A 24,172-nucleotide genomic window follows, 5' to 3' on the forward strand; every position below is an offset into this window, starting at 1 on the left:
TTATACTTGAAAGCTAATTTCCAGATGGATGCTGCTTATGAAAGATGACTTGACTGTTAACACTAGCTCTACCTCTTCGGAGACCCTGTAGCGATGTTTAAACCTCTGTGCGCATAGCCCCCCCTCTCCTCTGTCACCGTGGACTCATCAGTTTGTGTCAGTGTTGCCGTTGAACGAGCATTTTCTGCGCCGAGATGACGGAAATCAGCGAAAAGGAGAATGAACCGCAAAACCGAGACCTTCACCGACCACAGGCTACCGTGCCCAGCCAACGTGAGTCAAAGGTAACAGCACACCTGTCTAAATATGAGGAGGTTTTCTTCATACGAACAGATTTAAACTAAATGTAATCTTAATTTATGTTTTTTACTCGTCTGCTCTGTTTTAAATTCAAATAGTTTTTCATGGAAGTTGTTGTCTGTCTTATGAGGCTAATTCTGTGGAGGCTGCAGGTCTTAAAAGCTATAAGCCGCTTTAATTCTTGTAACTACCCTGACCTCAAAGTCAGAGGGCATAGATTACATGAAGGTGCGCGTGTGAGCTTTCTGTGGCATGTGTAGTGAAAGCACAAACATATTCAAGAAAAGAGCTGCAATGATGACATGAACACCCGTATTGACATCCTCGATGCAGGTAGAGGCGCATAAGTTAAGACAGATGCTTCGAGGCAGTGTTTTTGTTTGGGCTTCAGCTCAATTTAAAGGAAGCTATCCATAAAGTGATGGTACAGCGTCCAAGCAGATGAGTTATGAACCTGTACCTGTGGGGGGCCTTGCATCATTTCTCTTCTAAAACCCAAAGGGACCATCGCAAGATGCAGTAAGGCAAATGTGGTGGAGGCATGGATGGATTAACCTGCTATGGGTCAGAAATGAGCCGCTGGTCCCAGATTAACTTCACGTTCCTCCCCTTCTCTAGTGCAATGTACACGTTTTATATGCTTTCTCTGCTAGAATATTCCCTGGCCCCAGATTTGCTGCTGGGGTAATTTGAGTAAACCCATTAATTTAGGAGTATGCAACATAAAGTCATCTTGCAATCAGTATCTCAGATCACAAGATATCTGCTGTCTCTAACATATGGATGGAGGTGGGAAAGAAAGCCTTCAATAGTCTGCAAAAGGAAGTCAAATTGATGAATCTGAAATCTTTAGCAGAATTCAGGACGACTGTAAATACTGTGATAAATGACTCCATTGTTAATTGTCTCTGTTCTTCTGCCTACTTTTAGCCTTGTAATGGGAAGATTGTTCTCTGAGTTAGAATTTCTTTGTTTGCAGCTTTTTATGCTGAGCTAAGCCCCCCTTACAAAAGAGGTTTCCAACTTCAATGGGACTAAAATATGGGTTAAATAAAATTAAATGAGCATAAAACTAAAATAATGAAGGTTTAAGGCTAGATTTAAGGCTAGATTTTGACCCTCAAGACAGACAAACCAGTCAGTCTGACTCACCGGATGTAGGCTGCTGGGATAGGTCTGGCAACTATTTCAGTCGCCATTCTCCTCCACTTCCACTAACTGTTACTGTTTTTAAAGTCCGTGGTTTTAACTGGTCCAATGAGCTCCTCCAGAGCTAAAGGTATAGGTATAGGTAGGCTTCACCTCTAGGACACCGATGATCAAGTTACGCTTGTCTTTTTCACCAGTAAACGTTGTAAAATCACATAGTCTACATACTTCGTTTACTATTTTATGTGGTGTTTTGTTGTCTACATCCTGGGCTTAGACGATTGGTTTAAAGAAAAACAAACAAGCCAGAGCATTTTTTCCCCTATCCCAGAACGACGATGGGTTGAGCCAGACCCTTCTCCAAAGTGTGGAGAGAGGTCTGGCTATGCAAGACAACAAACCAGTAAACCCAGTACGCCTGAAGCTCTCAGAGGCCCCTGGAGTTCTTGGGCCTCGTGGGAAGTGGCTTGCTTTGTTGGTAATCCAGTGGTGTATAATAACGTCAGTCCAATCTTAAAATGGACTTCTTTCTTTTCTTGAAAAACAGTGGAGCTGATCTTCAAATTGAGACTGTTCTCAGTAAATCCTCACTTACTGACTTGACCCAAATCTCCCGCATCACATTTATTTTTTTAGTGTTTTCAAATGAGCAAGAACGCCCTTAATTGCAGCAGCAATCCTGACAGCAGATCACATTAAGGCTGACTTTTGTTGGTCACCACCACAGGGACCTGGAACAAGCCTGGCAGGAACGGGCCCCTTGTTGTTTCTATTTGACTACAGACAACACAATGGATGGTGGGCGTTGAAGTGCTGCGTGAATTTATGAGCCAATCAGCTAGCAGATGTTTGCTGTGTCTTGCTGGCGGCTGGGTCATAATTCACACAAATGGCCGTCCAGACAAAACAGAACTGGGAGGAAGCAATCCTCCGAGCTGCGTCAGCCTCGGAGCTCTGTGTCTGCCAAGCCCCTGCTGGCAGCCACGATCGCTCCACATCCCGCTGAAGAAGAATGAAGAGGAAAGAGGAGGGAAAGATTAAATGTGTGTTACAACTGGGGTCTCTTTTGAGAGTAGTATGCTCGAGGGTATCTCTAGAGCTTCACTTGTTTCTCTTTGTCACTCTCAATCTTCTCACTTCTTCGTATTGTTCTTTTCATTTCATAACAATTTCCCTTTTCTGCCTCCATTTCTTTCTCTTCCTCAGTTCCTCTTACCGTCTCGCTCTCCAATCTTTCTCATCTCCTCATCAGCTCTCCCTCCGTCATCTCCCACTCTCATTCCCTCTCCGTCTCCACCGTCCCTCGGCTTTCAGAGTATTTATTACGGCTCTAAGTGGGCCTACCAGCTTTCTAGAGTGCTTCTAATAGAGCCTGTGACAGAGAATGAATAGTTATTCCACCTCCTCCACCTACGGGCAAGGTGACAGCTCCAAAAATATTATTATTCCTCTCTAATCACTTGGAGCGCATGTCATTCAAGTGTCTTTCATTTACTGAGGTATGGCAAAGTGGATGACGAGGAAAGTTAGGAGTTCGGAAAGACAAAGCAATGATTAGAGTTAGTATGACATTTTGGGAAACACATGTATTTGCCTTCTAGCCGAGAGTTAGATGAGAAGATCGATACCACTTGGTTTGTTTTTGGCTGTATACTTAATATGAAGTTACAGCCAGCAGCCGGTTAGGTTAGCTTAGCATAAAGACTGGAAATAGGATGGAAACAGCTAGCCTGGCTCTGTACAAAGGTAACAAAATCCACCTACTGGGACCTCTGAAGCGCACTAATTGTCACATTGTATCTCATTTGTTTAATCCATACAAGAACCTGAGTGTTAAAACAACGTTTCTTGGGGGTTATGTGCCAGACTGTTTCTTGGCCAGGAGAAGTTGCCAGGCAACCAGGAGAGACTCCAGGAAAGTTTGCGGTCTTAGCCAAGAAATAGTCCGGCTGATAACTCCCATTTAAATAGCAAATTATATGTTTACACATCTGTGTTTGTATGGATTAGAAACAACATATAATGTGTTAATCATTGGGCTTTAGAGGTGATAGGAGGCTCTTTTTTTCAGATTTTGTTTTCTTTGGACAGAGCCAGGCTAGCTGTTTCCCCCTTTTTCCAGCCTTTATGCTAAGCTAAGCTAACCCACTGATTTTCTCATCTACTTCTCACGAATAAGCATATTTCCCAAAATGTCGAACTATTCCTTTAAACTCTACGTTGTTTTGTTATTGGAGGAAATGAGCACTCATAATCAGCAGCTCCATAAAGTTTAAGATTCATAAAAGACAGTGGGTGTAAATGCTGATAATGCAAGGTGGTGCTGTGTGTCCGCAGGGCTTTCACACGGCCCATCGCGTTCTCGGCCAACACTAAGACGTTTTTATGAGGTGAACTGATGGCAATGAGTTTTTCTCCGACTTTGCCTTTCACACTCACTTTCTCAGAGCTTTTCAGCTGCTTCTCACTGACTTCCTTATCCCTTTTTTCTCCTCATCATCTAATTAATTTCTCGCTCTCTTCTTAGAGTATGTGTATCCTTTCTCTTTCCTATTGACTGTGGCCCATTTACATGAAATCCAAACCCTTTCCGTTTCAACTTTTCACCTCTTCACATCTTTCTCACTTTATGCCTCTCTTCTCCCATCCCTCCTTTCTCTCCTACATTGTCTTCTCTCTCCATATCTCTGAGTGGCCGGCTGGTGATGGCTGCCTGAGTGCTTGAGAGGATAAGGGGGATTTAAGAATAGGATAGCCAGCCAGAGGTCCTGCCCGGAATGAGAGAAACAGAGAGACAGAGGAGACGAGTGAAGTTCACATATGAGGAGAAAAGCAGGAAAGATGAGATAAAAGAGAAGAGAATGCCAAATTAAGAAGCAAGTCTAGAAAATAAGAAGCGAGTGACACGTCTTTTAGCATTATGTAAGACTAGGGTTGCCAGTTCAGTCAGCTAAACCAAAGTAAAGTACACTTTCTTCTAGATTTCGCACCTTTCTTGAAATAACTTTAACATAAATTAAACATGAGAACAGTCAAAATCGGATTTGTCATTTTTTTCAGTTCATGAAACAAATCATTCAACACAAATGTGTAGTTGTAAATTGGAAAATGATACAGTTTTACTTAATTAGTTTTGGACGAGTTTTGACAGAAGTGGTTTAGTCTTGGTTTACTGATGAATTCCTGTGTCAGTAGGTAACTAAACGTCTTTAATGAGCAAATGCAGCGGCAGAGCTTTTCTGATGTGTACCAGCATGCATCTGTGCCATCTATATGATTATACTGTGGAAATGACATTTCTGAACAAAGCGTGCTCTGTCTCCTTGTGTTTGTTTCTCCCGTATCGCCGTTAGCAGAATAAGTCACTCACTCGCCTAACTTCTGACAGACCATGATATGTTTACGTTTCTCCTGCCAGAATGATTGACTTGTACTGATGACCTTTTGAAACAAACTCCAGTCTGCACAGAGAACAGATGAAGGATTGGAGACACAATGAGAGAGACAGGAAGAGACGGATGTTCACAAAGACAAAAAACACACAAAGAATAGGACATCAACACTGTCTCATCCATGAATGAATGCAAACTGATTAACCAACGTTTCGTACTTTACAGTGTTGTGCTCATATATCCATTGTGTTCATATATATGTTGTTTTGATTAATGATGAAGTCATTGAATTACTGTCCTTGATTGAGTTCTAAAATGCTGCTGATCCAGCAGAGTCCCATGTGCAGTGTCAGGGTAAGAGCGGCATCACTTGGGAATAAGTATGGACTTTATTTAGTCCTTTGTTAAGTACTGACCTTATGCTGCTGCTTTAGAGACAGTTGACTTCTGATGTTATTGTCTCTCTAAAAGGCAAAGCTGTTTATGTAATGGAGTGGAATAAAAAATAAAGTTTTATAACGAATAGTTCTGATCTTCAGCTCTGAATGGCAGACTCACCTTGAAAAATACCTGAAAAAAGTACACATTTGACTGCAAGACTGATTGAATACTCAACAAATGATCATTATAAAGAGAACAATGATGTAACTCTCCTCAAGAGTGTACTGCAAGTAAGTTACTGGCATTGAACTAATATTTCATTATTAAAGTTTAACATTAACATTTTTATTTGACTTTCTCTCCCAGTTTAAGACTGTGGTTTATTAACTGAATAATTCATCCCCTGCATAGAAGACTTTCTCCTTTTACATTTGTCCCTCATGTATCTGAAATAAAGACTTTTGAAAGTACCTAAAAGTCGATAACGAAGGTTATGCTTTGAATACAAATATAATGATCTTGTCCTGCGTCCTGCACATCTCATTGTTTCTCTGTACTCTTTTATTTGAATTGACATTAATACAGAAAAAACAGGACACTTACTGTATGATACAGGTACAGGTACCCGGTATCTTTCAGGAAGCAATACATTCCCAAGTATTTAATCTAGAAGATTACAATTTAATTTAAATGTAAAATAATATAGCCTTAGTGGGTAATCAAAGGGTAACTAAGACTGTTATTTTTTTCACCATTGTGTGAAAATCAAAGAGCAGTTGTGGCAGACACCTACTGCTAACTGCAAAAGCTCCTTGTGCAGTTAAGCCTTTTAAACGGCTGGATTTGGAAATGCAAGCTTCTTTTGCTGCACACTCAGGCAGGCATGTGAGCTAGTCTTTGCTAGCATGAGGCTCATGGATACTAAGAAACAGCCCTTCAAACAACAGCCAGATATTTGGGAGCCACACTGAGCTGTGGATGTGACAATGACAATGGAATAGGAGGAGAATAATTTACCTCGATTCACACCTTTCATGTAAGATATTAACAGAGTATAATAGGTCACAGAGACACCTCTGGTTCATTTTATGTTCCCTTTCCCCATCCTTAAAATAAAAGTCTTATTTTAGCTTGTTCTCCAATCTCTGATTTTGTAATTACCTCAATCTGTAATCTCTTGATTTATAAAGATATGACATGATTATGAGTAATACGGTGGAGATCAAGGGAGCCAAATGTAACCAGACCAGATGACTGAGAACTGAATACAATTTTCAATATTCAACAACTTCACCTCTCCAAAGTGCTTTTTTGATGGCGTGAATTCCTCAGTATGCCACTGAAAATCCCCTAAAAATCCCTTTAATACACTTCTTTCTTTACTGACAAACTAAACTGTCAGTTTGGCACTGTTGTAGGAAGTTTTCAATTTATTGACCAGCGATGCAGCTTGTGCAGTGAGGCATTACAACTTTCCATTCGCAAAAAAGGTCGTTTCAGTAGGTGCACTTTTACCTAACAGGGTCCAGCTGGAACAATGCCTAATGAGGTCATCTTTAATTCAAAGCTCAGGTCACAACAAGAAGAATGCCACATTCTTGTGTGTTCAGCAATACTTTCATCATGAGTAGCTAGAGATGTCCTGAGAAAAACACTGCAGTGGGGATGTTATGTGCAAGAGTTGGCAGACATTGGGGAGTAGTTGCTCATCCTGTTCCAACTGCAGATAAAGATTAAAAAAACACTTTTGCACACAGAAACTGGTGGTTATTTTGTGTGCATTACTGTATGTACATTTATATACTGTCATCTAAACATACTGTCATCTTACAGTTTAACTGACATTGTTACATCCACCATTTTGTCAGATCTGTGACAAAGCTTAACAAGCCTCTGTTAAGGAATTGTGTTTCCTTGTTACTGTGCTAGTCATTTTTTACACTACCTTTGGGTATTTATTTGTTGGTTTATTTGTCATCACTATCATCGAATGTGTTGCTTCCTGTAAAAACTTCAAAGGCAATCTGCTGTCTTCAACTCTGAGGGCAGAAGACCATGTTTACAGATTGGTCCAAAGACGGAGGACATTGTGTTCAGTTTTAGTTTTAGTCTCAAGACCACAAACTAAACATTACTACTGAAGTATTAAACTTCAATATCTGAACTATTACCAGAGAGGTTATTTTCTTTATGATTCTGTTCCTCAGCAGTCACATCATTGCATCACCTCGGTGAAAAAAAAGGCAGTGTAGAGAAACATGGGAGCTGCATCGTAGTGGCAGCGGGATGACTTTTTGTCTTTCACAGGCATCTTGTGTGAACACCCACCCCCCAACTTCTTAATCATTAATTTATCCAGGCATTCCTCACAACACCCTATTTATAGAAGCCTTCACCAAACATCTCTGCGCTCTGTGCTCATTTTTAAACGGCCGAAAAACAAGGCTGAGACGTCTGCTCTGTTTCTCCACTGTACCATTTGTCTGTCAGAGGGGTGATGGAGAAAGGCCCTGATGCACTGTTAGGCTTTCAAAGACGAGGGGCATTGATGATGTTATATTTTCAGTCTATCTCTTCTCTCACTATGCTGTTTCTCCCATTTCTTCTCTCTGTTTTACCTATTTTTTCCTCACTATCTTTGACTGCCCTCATACTTTTCTTTTATTCTTTGCTTCATCTTCTCTCCCTCCAACAACAGTCTTTTCTAGTACACTACGCTACTCTCACTGTGATGAGCTAATTGCTGTCAGAAGTGCAGAGTGTGATAGGTCCCCAGTTCTGTGATCCATAAATAGATTTTTCAAAACCTTACAGAGAGACACAAGAGTGCCATGGAGAAATATAGAGATTTGCATTCATCAGAACTCTGCTTTTGATTACTGTTCTGTTTTCAACAAATATGCCTTTATAGGCACTGTAGGCTTCACCACACTAAAACTAGCACATACTTGTTTAGCCAATCAGAATGAGCCCACCAGAGCCCTTATGGAACTGGTTGTATATATGGCTGTACTGTGCAAACAGTGCTCGGTTATAGAGCCTGTAAGAGGATGAAACGTTTGTGAAATAGAGCTGACCGTGGTCCTGAATGTGACACAGAGTCAGATACACTACTGTACATGGCCCAAAGTATGTGCAAATAAAGTATGTGGACACCCGAACTTTAGAGCATTTTTGGTGATTGTTGAACGATTCATTCTGAAACCAAGGGCATTACTTCTCTGAGAGGGCTTCCCGTAAGATTGTGGATGGAGGGATTTGCTCCCTTTCAGCCACAAGAGCATCAGTGAGGTTGACCACTGATGTTGGGGCGATGAAGCCTGACTTGCAGTCGGCATTCCAGTTCATCCCGAAAGTGTTGGATGGGGTTGAGGTCATGGCTCTGACCAGTCAAGTTGGACCTTACTTTGTGCATGTGGGCATGTTCCCTAACTGCCACACAGTCAAAGCACACTTTTGTCTAAAATATCATTATATTCTGTAGCGCTAATATTAACCCCACTTGACCAAAACCTTTAAAAAAATGGCCCCAGTGCTGCACTGTGAAAGTGCCCAGAGCAGTTGCCAAGCTGCAAAAACTACATTAAATTTTCAGTCATAAAAACACTTTCTCTGGACTATTTCTTTGACGGTGCTTAAGCTTTAACTTTATAGGATGGGATAAATGGGATAGTGTAGTTGCAGAAACTGCTGAATAAAAGATCCAAAAATTATTTAATGCTTTCATCAGTGCAGGTCTGTGGATGATATAGATTTCTCCTTAATCTTTGTAAAAGCTCAGGGAGGTATATTAAGCTATTGATTGTAAGTCATGTGTTGCTTAGTTTGTGCCTAAAAGAAATTGTTCCTTTCCCCCTGGAACTGGAGCAAAGACCGGCCTTCACCACAGAGAAGATTAACAAAATCAGACAAGTTAAAAATCTAATAGAGAGGAACATCCATTACTGAATGGGCCACCAGTCGAGCCAAGAAAAGGCCATTAAGGAAAGCATGCACTCAGCTCCCTGTAGAAAACATTTACGAGAGGCGCTCACTAATGAGTCAACAGAGGACTCTTTTCATCACTCAAACTAATTGGCATCCGTGAATCTGTAGCTTAAAGAAGAAAAAGAGGAAGCTGCTCAATGCTATTGATCAAATCTTCTGCGAAGGAGTGAGATGGCCGAAGCGGTGGCTTTCAAAGCTCAAAGGTGCAATAGACATGATGAGGATGCTACCGTCTCACACGTAAACACACATAAAAGAAGTTTCTGGGTTTTTGTAGAAGAGGAAAAATGTCTGACTTTTTGCTGCAAGCTGAAACATGTTAATGCGACGAAATAAACAAAATGCAGAATTGGATAAAAGTCTGTGCAACTTTGAAGTTTGAGGCTGGACTCTGGTTATCAAAACAATGTCCTCTACCCAGTCACTAACATAGACAGCTAATGAGCTCTGTGTGAATTGAGGAGGTGCTCTTCAGTCTCAGGGATCTATTACATCCTTGCCCTCATTCTCCAGGCCATTCTCTTGATGTATGAGTGCACTGCAGTTATTATTTCCATATATTGGATCCCATCTCTCCTTAGTCCCAGTAATTGTTTGTCATTATCAGTTCCCCTTTATTGTAGCCAAAAGCACTGGATGACAAGCATGCAGGAAATGGAGGCAGGCAGAGTGAAAGATAAACTCAGTGTTTTCTGTGCATCACTGACTGCATGAAATCCGAAGGTGCAGGCCGCTCAATAAAACTAATCAAACGTGAATTTTAAGGGGTATTGACTTGTGTGGGCTCGCAAGGGATGGCAAATTTGTGATCTAAGGAAAGAGGGGGAAAAGCAGAAGATGGAAGATCAGAAGCCAGCCTGGCAGGGCAAGGACAGTCAGAGGGCAGAGCTAACAGACTGCTGTTTGACACCGCACATCCCCTCAAGCTTTGTCATTTCAAAAGCAATGTCTATTGTCCCTGTTTTACAATTAAAAGAAAGGGTGGGTTCTCAAGTTGTATTCAATCATCACTTTTAAGACTAATTATTAGGATCTATCAACAAACAAAATTATTAGTTTAACAAACAAAAAAAAACTAGCTAATTACGATTGTGTGGGTGTGGTTTAGTCAAATTTAATTGGCAGTGGCCTGGAAACATAAGCAAACAATCCCACAACAATTTGTCACATTTGGATTCAAATGTTGCGATTGGTGCATCAAAGTACGTGGCATCACCTTTCTCCACCTGAGCCCAGCCCACTTCAAACCAGTGAGAGCACAGACAAAAACACAAATACAGAAATCTTGCATGTAAATTAACAAAATGGTGTGTTTATGTAGAATCCAGTCTTTTAGCTGATTGATAAAATGGCCTTTAAGACTTCTTGCATGCTTGGTGTGATTTGCTCTCAACTCCCTGGGTGGGTGTGTTTTGCTGTTTTTAGTTAGTATATCCTCATTCCTCTGAAACAGAAACACAGTTCTCTTTGAAGAGAATGTAATTTGACACCAACACATCTTATCTTGTTTTTTTGTCTTTCAGTTGCAGCGGTTGAAGCGCTCCCTGTCCTTTAAATCTGTCATGCGCAGCAAGAGTGTGGACAACTTTTTCCAACGCAGTAACGGCGAATCCCGCCCTCCCTCCGCCCTCATCACCACACCTCCCCCCCCGCCATCTCCTCCCCCCTTCTCTGAGTCCCCCCTGGCCTATGACCGCTCTCCCTCTCACTCCCCGTCCATCAGTCCCAACCCCTCACTGTCATCACACTCACCTTCTGCCAGTCCCTCGCTGTCCCTGGCCTCCAAAACCCAGCTCAAGTCTCAGGCCCAGCCAGTGCAGCCGGTCAAGACCCACTGTTTCCAGGAGCACGTCTTCCGTAGGCCGACCAGTTGCCAGCAATGCAAACACATGATCCAAGGTAGGTCAGTTGTGCCAGTTACTTCCAAGATATTGCATTCATGGAAGGTCTGCAGCCATGATGTTGTGTAGGAAGTTAACCAGAATAAGATGAGTTTTGATGCTTATTGTTAGCAGGTTTTTTTGTTACTTTCATCATTCCCATGGAGGAAATAAATGTGCTCCAAGAGGTGAACATCTCCCAAGATGCAGAAATAAGGATACTGCTGAATGCTAAGTAATACGTTTTAGGCAAGCATATTCATTTTAACCAGAGTTTGGTCAATCTGCTGTACCTGGCTGAAACAAGGTGCTTAAAAATGGACTTGTAGTTCATCCAAATCACAAAAAAACAATTTTCCACTTGTGGTATTTTTGGGTTTATTTGCTGAAGTTTTTCCACTGGGTTTTCTGCCACATACCTGAAGTAATGAAACATATTTTATTTGTGGTTCCCAAAGGAGACCATTACTCAGGAGAATCCACAAATCTCACGGTGGATCGTTAGCAATGGGTCTATTTCTTGAGCAGGAAATTGTCTCAGTGAAAATTATTGGCAGCTGCTGTGGTCCAGTCTTGTTTACATGCCTCCTCTGGGAGTTGTATCGCCTTTTCTTACAATTGATATTCTGACATTTCTCAGCTGTACAAAGCTCAGAAATATTTTCAAAATCGCAGTTTATCGCGTCTCCAGTCCAGGCTGTTTTTCCTGCTTTTGCAAACAGCACCAGAGAAACTGCACCTGACTGAAAATCTGTTGCAGAAAGAACCAAGTGTAGGACCTGTTATAGAGTGCACATCATCTGGTTTCAGTCTGGTGGCCACTTGCGGATCAGGATCAATTCAGGATTGTGAAGATTGTGTACGGGGGACACATTTGTGAACTCTAACTGCTTAATTACTGGCAAAACAGTTAGGCCATCTGACAAGTCTTAAGAGCACATTGATCAGTTTTAAACTGTCTGAATTTATACAGACAGGCCATTTTTTAATGACAATGTGATAATTGTGTGTGAAATATGTCTGTCTGTCTCATTTGCTTTAATAACTAGCATAGCACGTTGTTACATTTGCTCAGGGAATTTGCTCCAGAATCAGAGTTGCACATATTCCTTTCACATGCATTTAACAAATACATTTAACCTTACCTTGTGACATACAGGTCCATTGAAAACATTTTGCAGACCATGAAGCGTGTGAGTGTCTGAAGTGATATTTAAACAGTTTGTTTAATACTTGGGGTGGTACATCTGTCGCACCTAATTTGCTAAAATAAACTTGGCACAATTAAAATTCAAAATTCAGTTACAAAGAATTTCTGGAGAGTTGCACAAGTCTTTTAAATTTAATGTTTGAAGCACCTACAATTGCAAACTTTGCAATCCAAAGACGGGAAAACAGACACACTGCTACAGAAGGTGGCTTGCGAATATTATTAATGGAAAAACTGGCAAAAATGCAGCATTTGCAATAATCAGATGTTTTTCAGATGTTAGATAAAACCTCTCAGGACAGATAACATAGATACTGTCCTTCCCAGTGGCCTTAACCTGTTACTGCTAACAGAAACATTGACAGCTGTCTTCAGTCTAAAGTGAATTATTTGGTGTCTATATGCAGGGAACTCCAAGCAGGGGCTGCGTTGTAAAGCCTGTAAGCTGGCGGCCCACCTCTGGTGCTCGTCGGAGCTCTCCCAGCAGCCCTGTAATGGCAAGGTAAGAACACTTCAGAGCGACTTATCATTAAGTCTCACTACCACGCACTATGCACCTTCTTCATGAAGCAAACAGTTACACCTTACTGCCCACATAACATACATAGTAACTTCTCTGTAAGTGTCTAGCAGAGATGTGACATCCAGAGATACAATATGTGGTCATCTGGTGTTAAAGAAGTAGCTGGATTTTCCACATGGCCAGTAAAATAGCAGGGACATACGTGTAATCGTTATAATATTATTATTTTCAAATTTACATTTGTTTTTTCTCATGATTGTGAAGTTTCCTAATTTAAAAGTGACACATTTTTTATATTCATGTTTTTATTATTGTAGTTCCATTGAATTTTCATTCGCATAAAATGGCTTTGTATTAATAACATTAAATTCAGTGTTACTGTGTTGCTAAGCTCATTTGCTGCCGTTATCTCCCAGTAGCCCGACTTACCATGGGCAAAAAATGTTTCTTACATAGTTAATTACATTTTTATATTCTGTGTATTTGTTTGTGAAATTTACTGGAAATACATGAGTTCTCTGTAGGCCAGAGACTAACCCAGAATGCATTGTGTCAGCAGAATTAAACAGCATCTGGATGCTGTAATTGTCTCTCTCAGTCAGTTGGCGTAGCCTTTAGTCCTGGTAATATGCTTAGCCTCAAAGCCCCACTCTTGTTAAAAGAGGATAAAGCCCTTTTCAAACCAGCAGAGACAAAAAGGTTGAGGTTATAAATGGAATGTGGACTGACCAGGGCTTTGCAAAGCAGACGAACACACTGAGAAATGTGTGAAAGGTTAGCAGTGGGATAAAATTATCTCCCAACTATAAATGCCATTAGATGAACAAAAGCTGAGGAGGGTGACACTGATAAAGTTTCAGTGGCCAGGTCCCAACATTTTTTCACTCAGCCCTTTTGTCCTTCCTCCCCACATGTGCTGCTCTTCTCACATAACGCCCTCCTGTCTTCCTCTCTCTTGTCTGGATGCTACATTTCCTTCCTCCCCTCTCAACTCTGTTGGAAAATCAATATCTCCCTGTACCAGCTGGTCTGGCTAATTCGCTGTGAAATTCAGTGTTTTTGAGGCGCACACAATCCCTCGAGGATATGACACGGCAGGCTCTCGCCAAGCCTTCGGAGGTGTCCTTTTCGATCACGGCACACTCATCAAAGCAAGGATTAGGCATTTTACGGAAACTGGATGGAGTTGGAGGCTACTTCTCATACATCTACGTAACTTAAGGTCTGGGGTTCACTGCCTCTCCACTAAAGTGCAGCATCCAAAGCAAATTTTACTTGTATTTAAAGTGTAATTGCTCAGGTGATTTTAATTATGATGGGTTAGTCTTCATCATACACATTTTAATGAAATGGAAATGTAGGAAAGACCGAAATGTAGAGCAGATTTTTGGCAAGTCACGTGATTGGAGGGGAAAACTTGATTTTCGGAGTAGAAATGCCAGTCTCTTGGGATGACTTCAGGCCAGACTGAGCAGTTGCTGCAGGGAGAAGAGAGCAGAGTGTCCATTAGCAGCAGAGTCCAGTGAAGAGCAGGAGGAGCAGGCCATCTTAGTGTGACTAATCATGAATATTACATTTTACATACTGCACACACTGCACAAATATCAATCTTACCAGCTCATGTGTGTCTATTAGAGTCCCATAAGTCTTATTTTCTTTGGTGACATAATTTCAACCTGTTTGAACAGAAGTCACCTGGTTTCGTAAATGTGTCAGAATAAGTTGATTTCCACATGCTGAAATGATATATATAGACGAAGAAACTCCACAACTCCATAACTACTTCATAAGTAAGTAAGATGGATCAATGGTCATCATATAAACTATTTAAAATTAGATTCACCTTGATCAGCTACATCATTAAAATGCTCCTTACAGGTGAATGCATAGATAATAATAAGCCAATAAAATATCATGTAACACTATGAACAGGGAGATTCTGCAGAATGAGTGCTTCTGATACTTGTTTAAGTAGACTTTTGAATGCAGGAGTTTTACTATTTTAGTATTTTACAGCCATGTATTGTTACTTTTACTGGAGTAAAGGATCTGAGTACTTCTCCCACCACTGGTCATTCATTACAAACAATAAAAAGACCAAATTGAGCAGGCACAAACTAGTGTTTATGTAAAGTAGTGTAATTAAAAATGAAAAAGGAATATCGATGACTGCAGTTCCTGTGGCTCGCTCTCAGCCTATTTGCTGAGTGTGCCCATATATGACGGATTGCTTTAAAATATCTCCTGAATCAAGTAGCTTTAAATTACTTTGGATCCATGACAACATTTTGCTAATCGATGCTAATTAAGCTTAAAGATGTATTACAGTTTGATTAAGGCAATAGGCCTGCTGAGCACCGCACAAAGTAATTGCTTCTGCAGGAAAAGCTTCACACACACATACACACACACACACACCCATCCATACTGACCCCATTGCTGATGCGTTGCTATGTGATTTTTGGGGTAGTGTTTGGATATTGGATGTGAAAGGGAATATTCAAGGTTTCTAATGCTGAGGAAATAATAATCGATTAGTCGATAGACAGAAAATTCAGCTACTATTTTGATAAATATTTGACATTATTTCATAATAACTGCTGCCTTTCTCTTGTTCACATCATTGTAAATTGAATATATTTGAGTTTTGGACTGTCGGACAAAACAAGCAGTTTAATTATTTTAAAGGCATTTTTCACTATTTTCGGTTAATCACTTATTTGAGACAAGAATTAATTGATAATAAAAGAGTAATCATTTGCAGCCTTACTGTACACATATTCATATGAGCACCTGTGTGCTTCCTAAATTGGTAAAAATGCTCGATATCATAATGACTTCACGTATGTTGGTAATTTGTAAGGGGTGTCTGAAATATTGTTAGTCTATATTAGAATTTCATCATTGGATAAAAGTACAACCCTTACGAAATCACACTGTTCCCTTATGTTTTCAGGGTTTCATGCAGTTATTTCAGTGTAGAGGTGAAGTTTGTTCTGTGAGCGAGGAGATAAAGAAGAGATTCTGGGCAAATTCTTGTCTGTCAGTCCTGAAAGCAGCCATCACACTCCCCCAGAACCTTAAAGCAATGTTTCACTTTCAGATGACTCCTGTACTTTTCAGAAGGTCTACACTCACAAGGCCTGTCAAACCGTCATGGCAGTCATTTTGATTCATTTCCCTTTTTATATAATTATATTCCTTTTACTTTGACTTTCAGACACAAACATACAAAATGTTCAAAACCTCAAATGATTCCACCAAAGTGAAATATCTCCTGAAATCATAACAGTCAATGGGCAAATGATTTATCAATAATCTCTCACTTGATACAGCATAACACAGTGGTATGCATGTGGAATATATCTTTATTTAAACTAATAGGATATAGTACAATAGGGGTGGTTCAACCACTGACTGTACAACAGGACGACAGAAAAATAACTCAGAGATTAAAGACATTTTTCTGATGACATGTTATTTTCAGCATATATCACTTACTGTAAACTAGATGAAAAGAGATACAGAGATTGAATAAAGCTGATATATTATCTTTCTAAGTGTTTCTATTTGGAGATCATGGGACAGATTCATCACAGCCTCTGTCAAAAACAGGACTTTGTAATTTTATCTCTTGGACTGATGAGTCATGTACTGTAGCTAAACATATTTCTCTTGCTAAATAAAGAAACTCAATCAGATATCAAAGTTGTACAGTACCAGATCTGCACTGGTTGATCTACAGTTTGACATGAGACAGAACTCAACATGCAGACCACGTGGATACATTAGCTTGAAGGCAGGCGAGGAAAAAGTTTAGTCATGCTCCGTTAGTTATACAGCTGTGTTAGGGGACATTTCTTCAGAAGCTCCCTGTTAAAACTGATGGTGAGTGTATTATTGCCACCATCAGTGGGCAATAATAGAGTTAGTGCAGTCATAGATCATATTAGCTGATCTAACCTACATGTGTCAAGATGGAAAAGTATGCCAAAGGTTTTTATTTTTAACTCTTTAGCATTAATGCAGTGTGTATGTAAATATCAGGTGATTACAGGTTGTCTCATTACCATCAGGGTTATGTTTCCTACAAACTGATATTAAGGGGAGTACACTAAATACACACACACACACACACACACACACACACACACATATTGTTGCTGAATAACTTTTAAATGTTGTCTGTGAAGGTATTGAAGATATGTTCCCAAAGAGATATCTTGTACTGGCTCTCCTCTGCTTACCTCTGTTGCGCAAATTTTTTAGTGTATATGTACAGTGTGTATACTTAGGTTTTATGTGTTTGTGTCTTTCATATTGCAGATTGTTTTTACATCCAGACAAATAAAATAAAAACGAGAAGCATAATCTGTAATCTGTAATGCAAAATATGTGCATCAAAGTAAATAGTAGGAGATTTCAGTTGAGGTGAAATACTGAAAGAACACCAGGATTGATTCTCGCTCACCTTGAGATACTCAGCTTCGTCTTACAAAATATTACATCTGTTTCTCCTTCCCTTCCCTTCTCCTGTCTCCCCGTCTCTCTGCCGGCCCGTCAGACCGGAGCTTTCAAGAGAAACTTCAGCTCTCCTCTATTAACCACTGATCCGCTGGGTGTGGTCAGAGAGGCTCCTGCTGCCCAGGGTGAGTGATGGAAACACTGTCTGATTTCTCACAGCACCAAACGACTGTAATCTCAGGATGAGTAATCACCATGTCCGTGGCCTTCAGTCCCCAGTGTCTGACAGGCCACTGTGTGTGTGCGTAGGGTCATGTGTGTGTCATCTATAAAATTGCACATGTGTTGCTTTGTTCCATCTTTTCTGGCTGTGTGTAGAGGCAGATAATGGCATTGTTGACCCTGTGTATGAGGCACTGCGCTATGGGACGTCGCTGGCTCAGATGAGTCGCTCCAGCTTTAGCAGTATCTCAGAGTCTCCATGTCATGAGGTATAAAAACTCACATAAAATACACAGACAACCCCAGTCAGTCATATAAATCCGTGTTGTTAATCATACCAAGAATATTGTTGACTTTGCCGGCTGCAACCGTTTCTTTATTATAGGCGGAAGAACTGCAGGACAAACTAGAAAACCAGCCAATAGCTGAAGAGGAACACATCCCTGGAAGTAAGTCGAATAATTTTCCTGTCAATTTCTAAATGAAAATCGGCTGTTTGCAACTTTCAGTATAAACACTGAAAAGCCTTAAAGGAACTGTTTCTGAGACACGCTTGTTTGCTTTCTTTCCGAGGTAAATGTGAAGATTGATACCACTCTCATGTCTGCTTTTAAATATAGAGCTATAAAACTCTGTCCAAAGGTTACGAAATCCACCTACTAACACCTCTAAAGATCACGATAATGCACACATTATATCTCATTTTAGTAATTTGTACTAAAACCAAAGTGTAAAAATGATATGTGGCACGGGGGTAATGCGCCTACGCTAAACAAATGAGACATAACATGTAAATTGGTGAACTCTAGAGGTGCTGGTTGGTGGTTTTTGTTACCTTTGTACAGAGGCAGGCTAGCTGTTTCCCCCTGTTTCCAGTCTTTGTGCTAAGCTAACCATCTGCAAACAGACCTGATCTAACTCTCTGCAAGAAAGCGAACAAACATATTTCCCAAAATGTCAAAGTATTCCTTTAAGGAAAATCCCTCCATTAGATACTCTGTCACTGTATAATATCCTTTATTTGTTGTGGTCAGTGCATCCAAGGCAGTTATTCTGTCATCAAGAGTTTTCATTTGCCCACTTTTCCCTACCCTCCCTGATCTGCCTCTATTTCAGTAGTAATTTCCCACATTTTTCCAGACTTTTAACAACTCAAAGAAGTTGAGAAAGAACAATGCTATGGTGCGCCATGCCCAGTTACCCAAATTACAAAAAAAGCTATGGCAAGAAAAAATACAAGCTTTTTCCCAAAATGTAAAACTGTTATTTTAAAATGTCATTGTATCTGAGCTGAAAATCTGTGACGTAGACTTGGCCACTTTTTGACTGAAAAAAAATAATTTGCATCAGCAAAATCAGTGCAATGGTCTCGGAAACAGATGGTTCATCATCATCAATAGACTGTTCCAATTATGGTGAATGTTTCCTTTAAAGGATTTTTTAACATTACAATATTGAGAAGAAACAGTCTGAGTATCTGTAAATTAAGCAAACATTTTGGAGGGATACATTTTATTTCTAAGGTACAATTGTTGAAATTCCATAATGTGACATGTTTGCGGGAACATTGCAGGCTAAATGTTAAGGAACTACATTACCATGAGATACAGTATGCTATACAGGTGGTGTGTGTGTTTTGTGTGTGTGTGTGTGTGTGTGTGTGTGCGTGTGTGTGTGTGTTCTTTCCACATTATTTCACCCTCTCTGCCTTTAGTCCCAGGAGAAGGGATCATCTCTGTTTGTACTGCTGCCACTTCACAGTAAATGACCTTGGCTTCGGCCCTTCTGTTCGACTCCTCTGTGTATCCCTCCCTTTTTCTCTATATCTGGTCTACACGTGACGCTTCTCTCTTTCAAACATATTGTCTTTCCTTCCCTTTTTCTTTCCCCTCTCCCTCTCTCTTTGTGTTTATGTGTCTGTCTCTCCAGTGCTCACCCCTCCTGAAAGCGAGAAGGCTGATTCAGAAGACAGGGTCAGCCTAAAGGTGTGTAGTCAGCATTCCTCTCTTCTTTCAGCTTACATTTCTTGGTGAAAAAGCACTCTGTCAACCTCCTTCAAACTCTTCATCCTTTTCATAAGGTAACAATCTTCATCACTGTCTCTTTCTCTTGTTTCTCTCTCCTTGACGCTGTTTTTGTCAGACTCCTAAGAGAGTAGAGGTTCACTCCATCCACACCTATGTGGCTCTCTACAAGTTTCTGCCTCAGGAGAAGAACGACTTGGAACTACAGTCAGTCCAATTTCTTTGTATACTGAACTGTGTGTGTGTAGTGTACATGAGAGTAATCTGATGAAAGAGGAGGAAGTATGCACCTGGCCAAAATTTACCAACATTCACACACCATCTGCCTCCTCAGCGGGATGATTGTAGGGGGTTGCAAGGTTCGGTTTGGGGGGGGTTGCATGGAGGCCAGGAAGGACAAACAGCTGCTGCAAGTGTGTGTCGTAAAAAAAAAGAGTCTTTGTATGTTAGTAGGTGCTAAGTGTGGTGTGACACCCACCACTAATCTGGAGGATGCGTCTGTGCAATAAGATGGATTCACATGGACATGTTGACATTTACAGTACTATACATTAAACAACCATGCAGTAATGAGTGCTACCTGACCAATCTAGTATAACCTTCTAATTTATATGTGAGACTCAAATTTAAAACATAACTTCATGTAAAACAATGCTTCTTAAAAGGTGCTAACTGTGGCATTAATTGTTTCATTTGACTCACTTGTAATGTAAAATTTTCCTGTATAAAGAATATTTTTGGGAAATACACTTATTGCGCTGTGGGTTAGTTGAGAAGCTGACACCCCTCTCATGTCTGTACACTTGATGGGAAGCTAGAGGCAGCAACCAGTTAGTTTAGCTTAGCATAAAGACTGGAAGCAGGCTAGCCTGGCTCCAGCATGAAACTCCCTAGAACAACACAACTTGTCACTTTCACGTTTCAGTTTTTGTATGGATTAAGCAAACAAAATACAAAGCCAGGCTAGCTGCTTCCAATCTTTATGCTAAGCTAACCAGATGCTTTTTAGCATACAGACATCTAACTGTAAGGAATAAGGGTATTTGACAAAATGTCGAACTAATGTGCATTTTCGATGGTGTAAAAACTTCTGTCTTCGCATCAAGCACTTTGTTTTTCCTCCAGGCCTGGCGACAGAGTTCAAGTCACAGATGACTCCAACGAGGACTGGTGGAAGGTGGGCTCTAAATACAATATTTCTATTCAAATGCATTGAAGTGGTGTCTGACTATTTAACATTTCAAAATTGTCACATTCCTCTCTATATAACTCTTATCTTATTACCAAGCCAGTGCTTAGGGGAATAAGATAGCATCACTACAAATCGTCTTTGAAGAGATACCACAATAACTCACATATATGGACTTCAGTTGATTAGACAGTCGTCAAATCAATTGAAGATCTTCCATTCAAAGCAGAGCTGTTCAGAGACAGTGAGACTAAAGAGCTGGTGGATGTGCTTGAAGTACAGCAGGTGTGGGTGTTAGCAGAGCTAGTTAGCATGAAAAGGAAAAGAGGGAGAAGACAGATTGCAGTCAGTGTTTAATGAGGCAGCTGAAGATCTTAACCTTCACCTGCCGAAGGACAGACAGGTCTATACATAAACAAAACACCAGGGAAAAGTGCTGGGGTATCGACTTCAATAAAATGGCAGCAGAGTTACCATATTTCTATAGCTTATATTGCTGCTGTAAAGAGTTTCAATCTCATTACATGACAAAACAAAAACTGTTCTTCTTCTCTGACTGTCCAGTTCATACTGGAATGCTTATAGTGAGGCAACACAATTTGTACTTCATAATGGTTGTGATTTGAATGTGGAACAATATGTAAATTAATATACATGTAAATGGATGTAAAATTGTACACCCATGGGTGTAATTTCCACCCATGCAAACCACATTAATCAATTACAGAAAACTGACAATTGAAACCATCCTGCCATTTTAGTGTAAACATGCTAAATGTCAACCTCTGGACATCTGTACACCTGTGTGCCAGAGGCCCTGTTTACACCTGGCATTAACATGCGTCTTGGGCGATCCGATCACAAGTCGACAGACTGAGATCAGAATGCTCAGACCACATTCGGTGGTGGTCTGGGCCGCATATGGCCACACTCTTTTAGCAGTGTGTACGCAAATGTGTCCACACTGAAGGACCGCCAAGGACTGTCAAGAGCTGTAATGGAAGCTGCCTGTGTTAGGTTTCCTGTTTGTTGACGAAAAGGAACTACCGCATTTCAATCATCTGCCTTCTTACGTTTCAAAATGTGGCAAATTGTGACTTTATTATATAGAGGAGGAATTTAACTTAAACCAAGAGAAGTCAGCATCATATATCTTTGTGCTACAAGCCATAAAGAATCATTTTTCCCCCATTCTAGCCACGTCAGAACGGGACAGAAAACATCTATTTATATCTGTCAATGACTAACAGACTAACTGTTTGTGTACGTGTGTGTGTGTGTGTGTGTGTCCATGTTTGGGTGTGTTTACCAGGGGAAAAGCAGAGACAAGGTGGGATTGTTCCCGGCCAACTTTGTGCAGCGGGTCCGCCCTGGTGAGCGGGTGTGGAAGGTCACCGATGGTTTCCACGGCAACCGAGACAAAGGCCAGATGACCGTGAAAGAGGCCCAGGTGAACACACACTTAAAATACACACAATTTTTCTATCTCTCTCACACACACACACTGAATAAATGTATGTAAATTCATGCAGAAAACTGCTGAGATTACAGAGGACAGCATGTTATGGCTTCCAATGCGGCTCACTTTTCGCCTCAGTCCACAAACTCTCTCACATTACTGAATGTCACTTGCCCCTCCTCCTGCTCCATACCCCTCTCATCCCTCCCTCCCTCCCTACCTCACCCACTCTCCCTCTGCAGATCTGCGTGGGGAAGAACGAGGAGATTGACGGTTTCCTCCGGCTGAGCAGCGGGAAGAAGAGAGGCTTGGTCCCGGTGAATTATCTGCTAGAGATATGACGGCAGCGCACTTCTCCTTGACCCTCAGTTTGATCAAGAAGTTCACAATGACGGAGGAATACTCAGGAGTGTTTACCCAACACCTCACTGACCGCTGACCACCCACCTCCACCCCTCCAAAAAAGTGGCAGTGAATTAGCAGCTTGAGTGGACAACGACCCACAACTCTGCTTTTTACTGCAGATTTTAAAAGTTAAGACTTAAAGGAGAGGGTGGGGCCTCTTCAGAGTTCTTTAGAGCTACTTTTCTTGTAGCACAACATTAACATTTGTGTGGTTTGATACACACTCACAACCGAAATGTAGCATCATGTTGAAGAGGGCAGTGTGCAGGAAGTCTGGCTACCTCACTAGCCATTTCCATTGGCCACCCGTCTGCGAAAAAATAAGAGAGGACTACCTTACTATGATGTCAAGGCGTGTCCAAGCCTAATGGACTTTGTGAGCAAACTGTCTCCATTTCATTGTTTGTGTAGAGAAAATACGACAGAAGAGCTTGTGAAAGATTGTAGCTGTTTATTGTAGTGGCTTTTTGGTGTTTCAAACCCTTAAACAGATTTGGTTTAGTAGATTCAACTAAGTGTATAAACCATGACGAACCGGTTTTGTATGTGCGGACTATAGCTCATAATGTGCTCAAGTCTGCTGTTGTAATATGGATTCATGATGTGCACATGTGCCACCCCTGTTCTGACTAGAAAATGATTCAGGTATTACATTGTGTGTATGTAAAAAATGTAAAACAGTCTTCTCTGCTACATCTTGGTCAAATGAAAGTCATAACACACACACACACACACACACACACACACACTCACACACACACACACTCACACACATGCTGGGGTGTCTGTATTTCAGACCACTCTCCAGTGATTAGATTACGGTACATTTGTGCTCTTCACAGCTCCGATGTGACAAATGCTTTCCGTGCACCTCGGGGAGCTTCTTTCTCAGTACGCCCTTCAATCACACTCTCTTTACACACACTTTATAGCTCACTCTGTTCCATGTAACTCTAAACCACTAGAATCTGCTTCCTGTCATTAATATTCTCTGCGTTGTTTATCTGTATGTAATGTCTGTGTAATATTCGCTGTCATATTTGGTCGTGTACTACAACATGAGGACGGTGTGCTGTCTCAACTTTGTGATGCTTTTCTTGCATGGAGCAGCAGAGCAAAGAAATACTGTAATTCAGGATGATGGATGAAAAAAAAAAAACCTCAGTGTTATTTGTCAAAAACAAAAAAGGTAGTGACGGCTGTCCAACTTTCAGTCTCTCAGAGGGTCATGTTTCAAACGTCAGCTGTCAAAAATGTGATGACTTTTTGATGAATGGCTAATGTTTCTTCCAGCACACATGATTACTTTTAAGTAACTCTGAGGGACTGTTATAGTTGCTGTTATTTAAGGTGATACAAGGCAAAATCACCACACACCATTTGATTTATTCCTCTATCAATATAAACCATAAGGCGGTGACAAACTGCCTTTGTTGCGGCAATAACTGTAAATAAAGACATGACAGTATTTGTAAATAGTCTTATAAAGATACTGTATATATTGGCTCTGAATAGCACTCTGACCAAGAGGGTTGCTGCTATCCATCAGCCAACTAAGGGCATTAACTTCACAGTTATAAATTACAG

At 40.7% G+C, this 24,172-nt stretch overlaps 1 protein-coding gene across 1 annotated transcript; it reads left to right on the top strand.

Moving 5' to 3' along the window:
- The first annotated feature begins 194 nt into the window (after positions 1-194).
- On the top strand, positions 195-22,521 carry LOC139303699 (SH3 and cysteine-rich domain-containing protein 2-like). The gene is made up of 11 exons (XM_070927531.1): positions 195-284; positions 10,733-11,108; positions 12,707-12,801; positions 17,387-17,471; positions 17,665-17,777; positions 17,894-17,957; positions 19,438-19,493; positions 19,651-19,739; positions 20,658-20,709; positions 22,034-22,171; positions 22,423-22,521. The coding sequence occupies exons 1-11, from the start codon at positions 195-197 to the stop codon at positions 22,519-22,521; spliced, it is 1,257 nt and encodes a 418-aa protein (XP_070783632.1).
- The last annotated feature ends 1,651 nt before the right edge of the window (positions 22,522-24,172 follow it).

The sequence above is a fragment of the Enoplosus armatus genome, chromosome 20, assembly GCF_043641665.1.
Source record: "Enoplosus armatus isolate fEnoArm2 chromosome 20, fEnoArm2.hap1, whole genome shotgun sequence".
NCBI lineage: Eukaryota > Metazoa > Chordata > Actinopteri > Centrarchiformes > Enoplosidae > Enoplosus > Enoplosus armatus.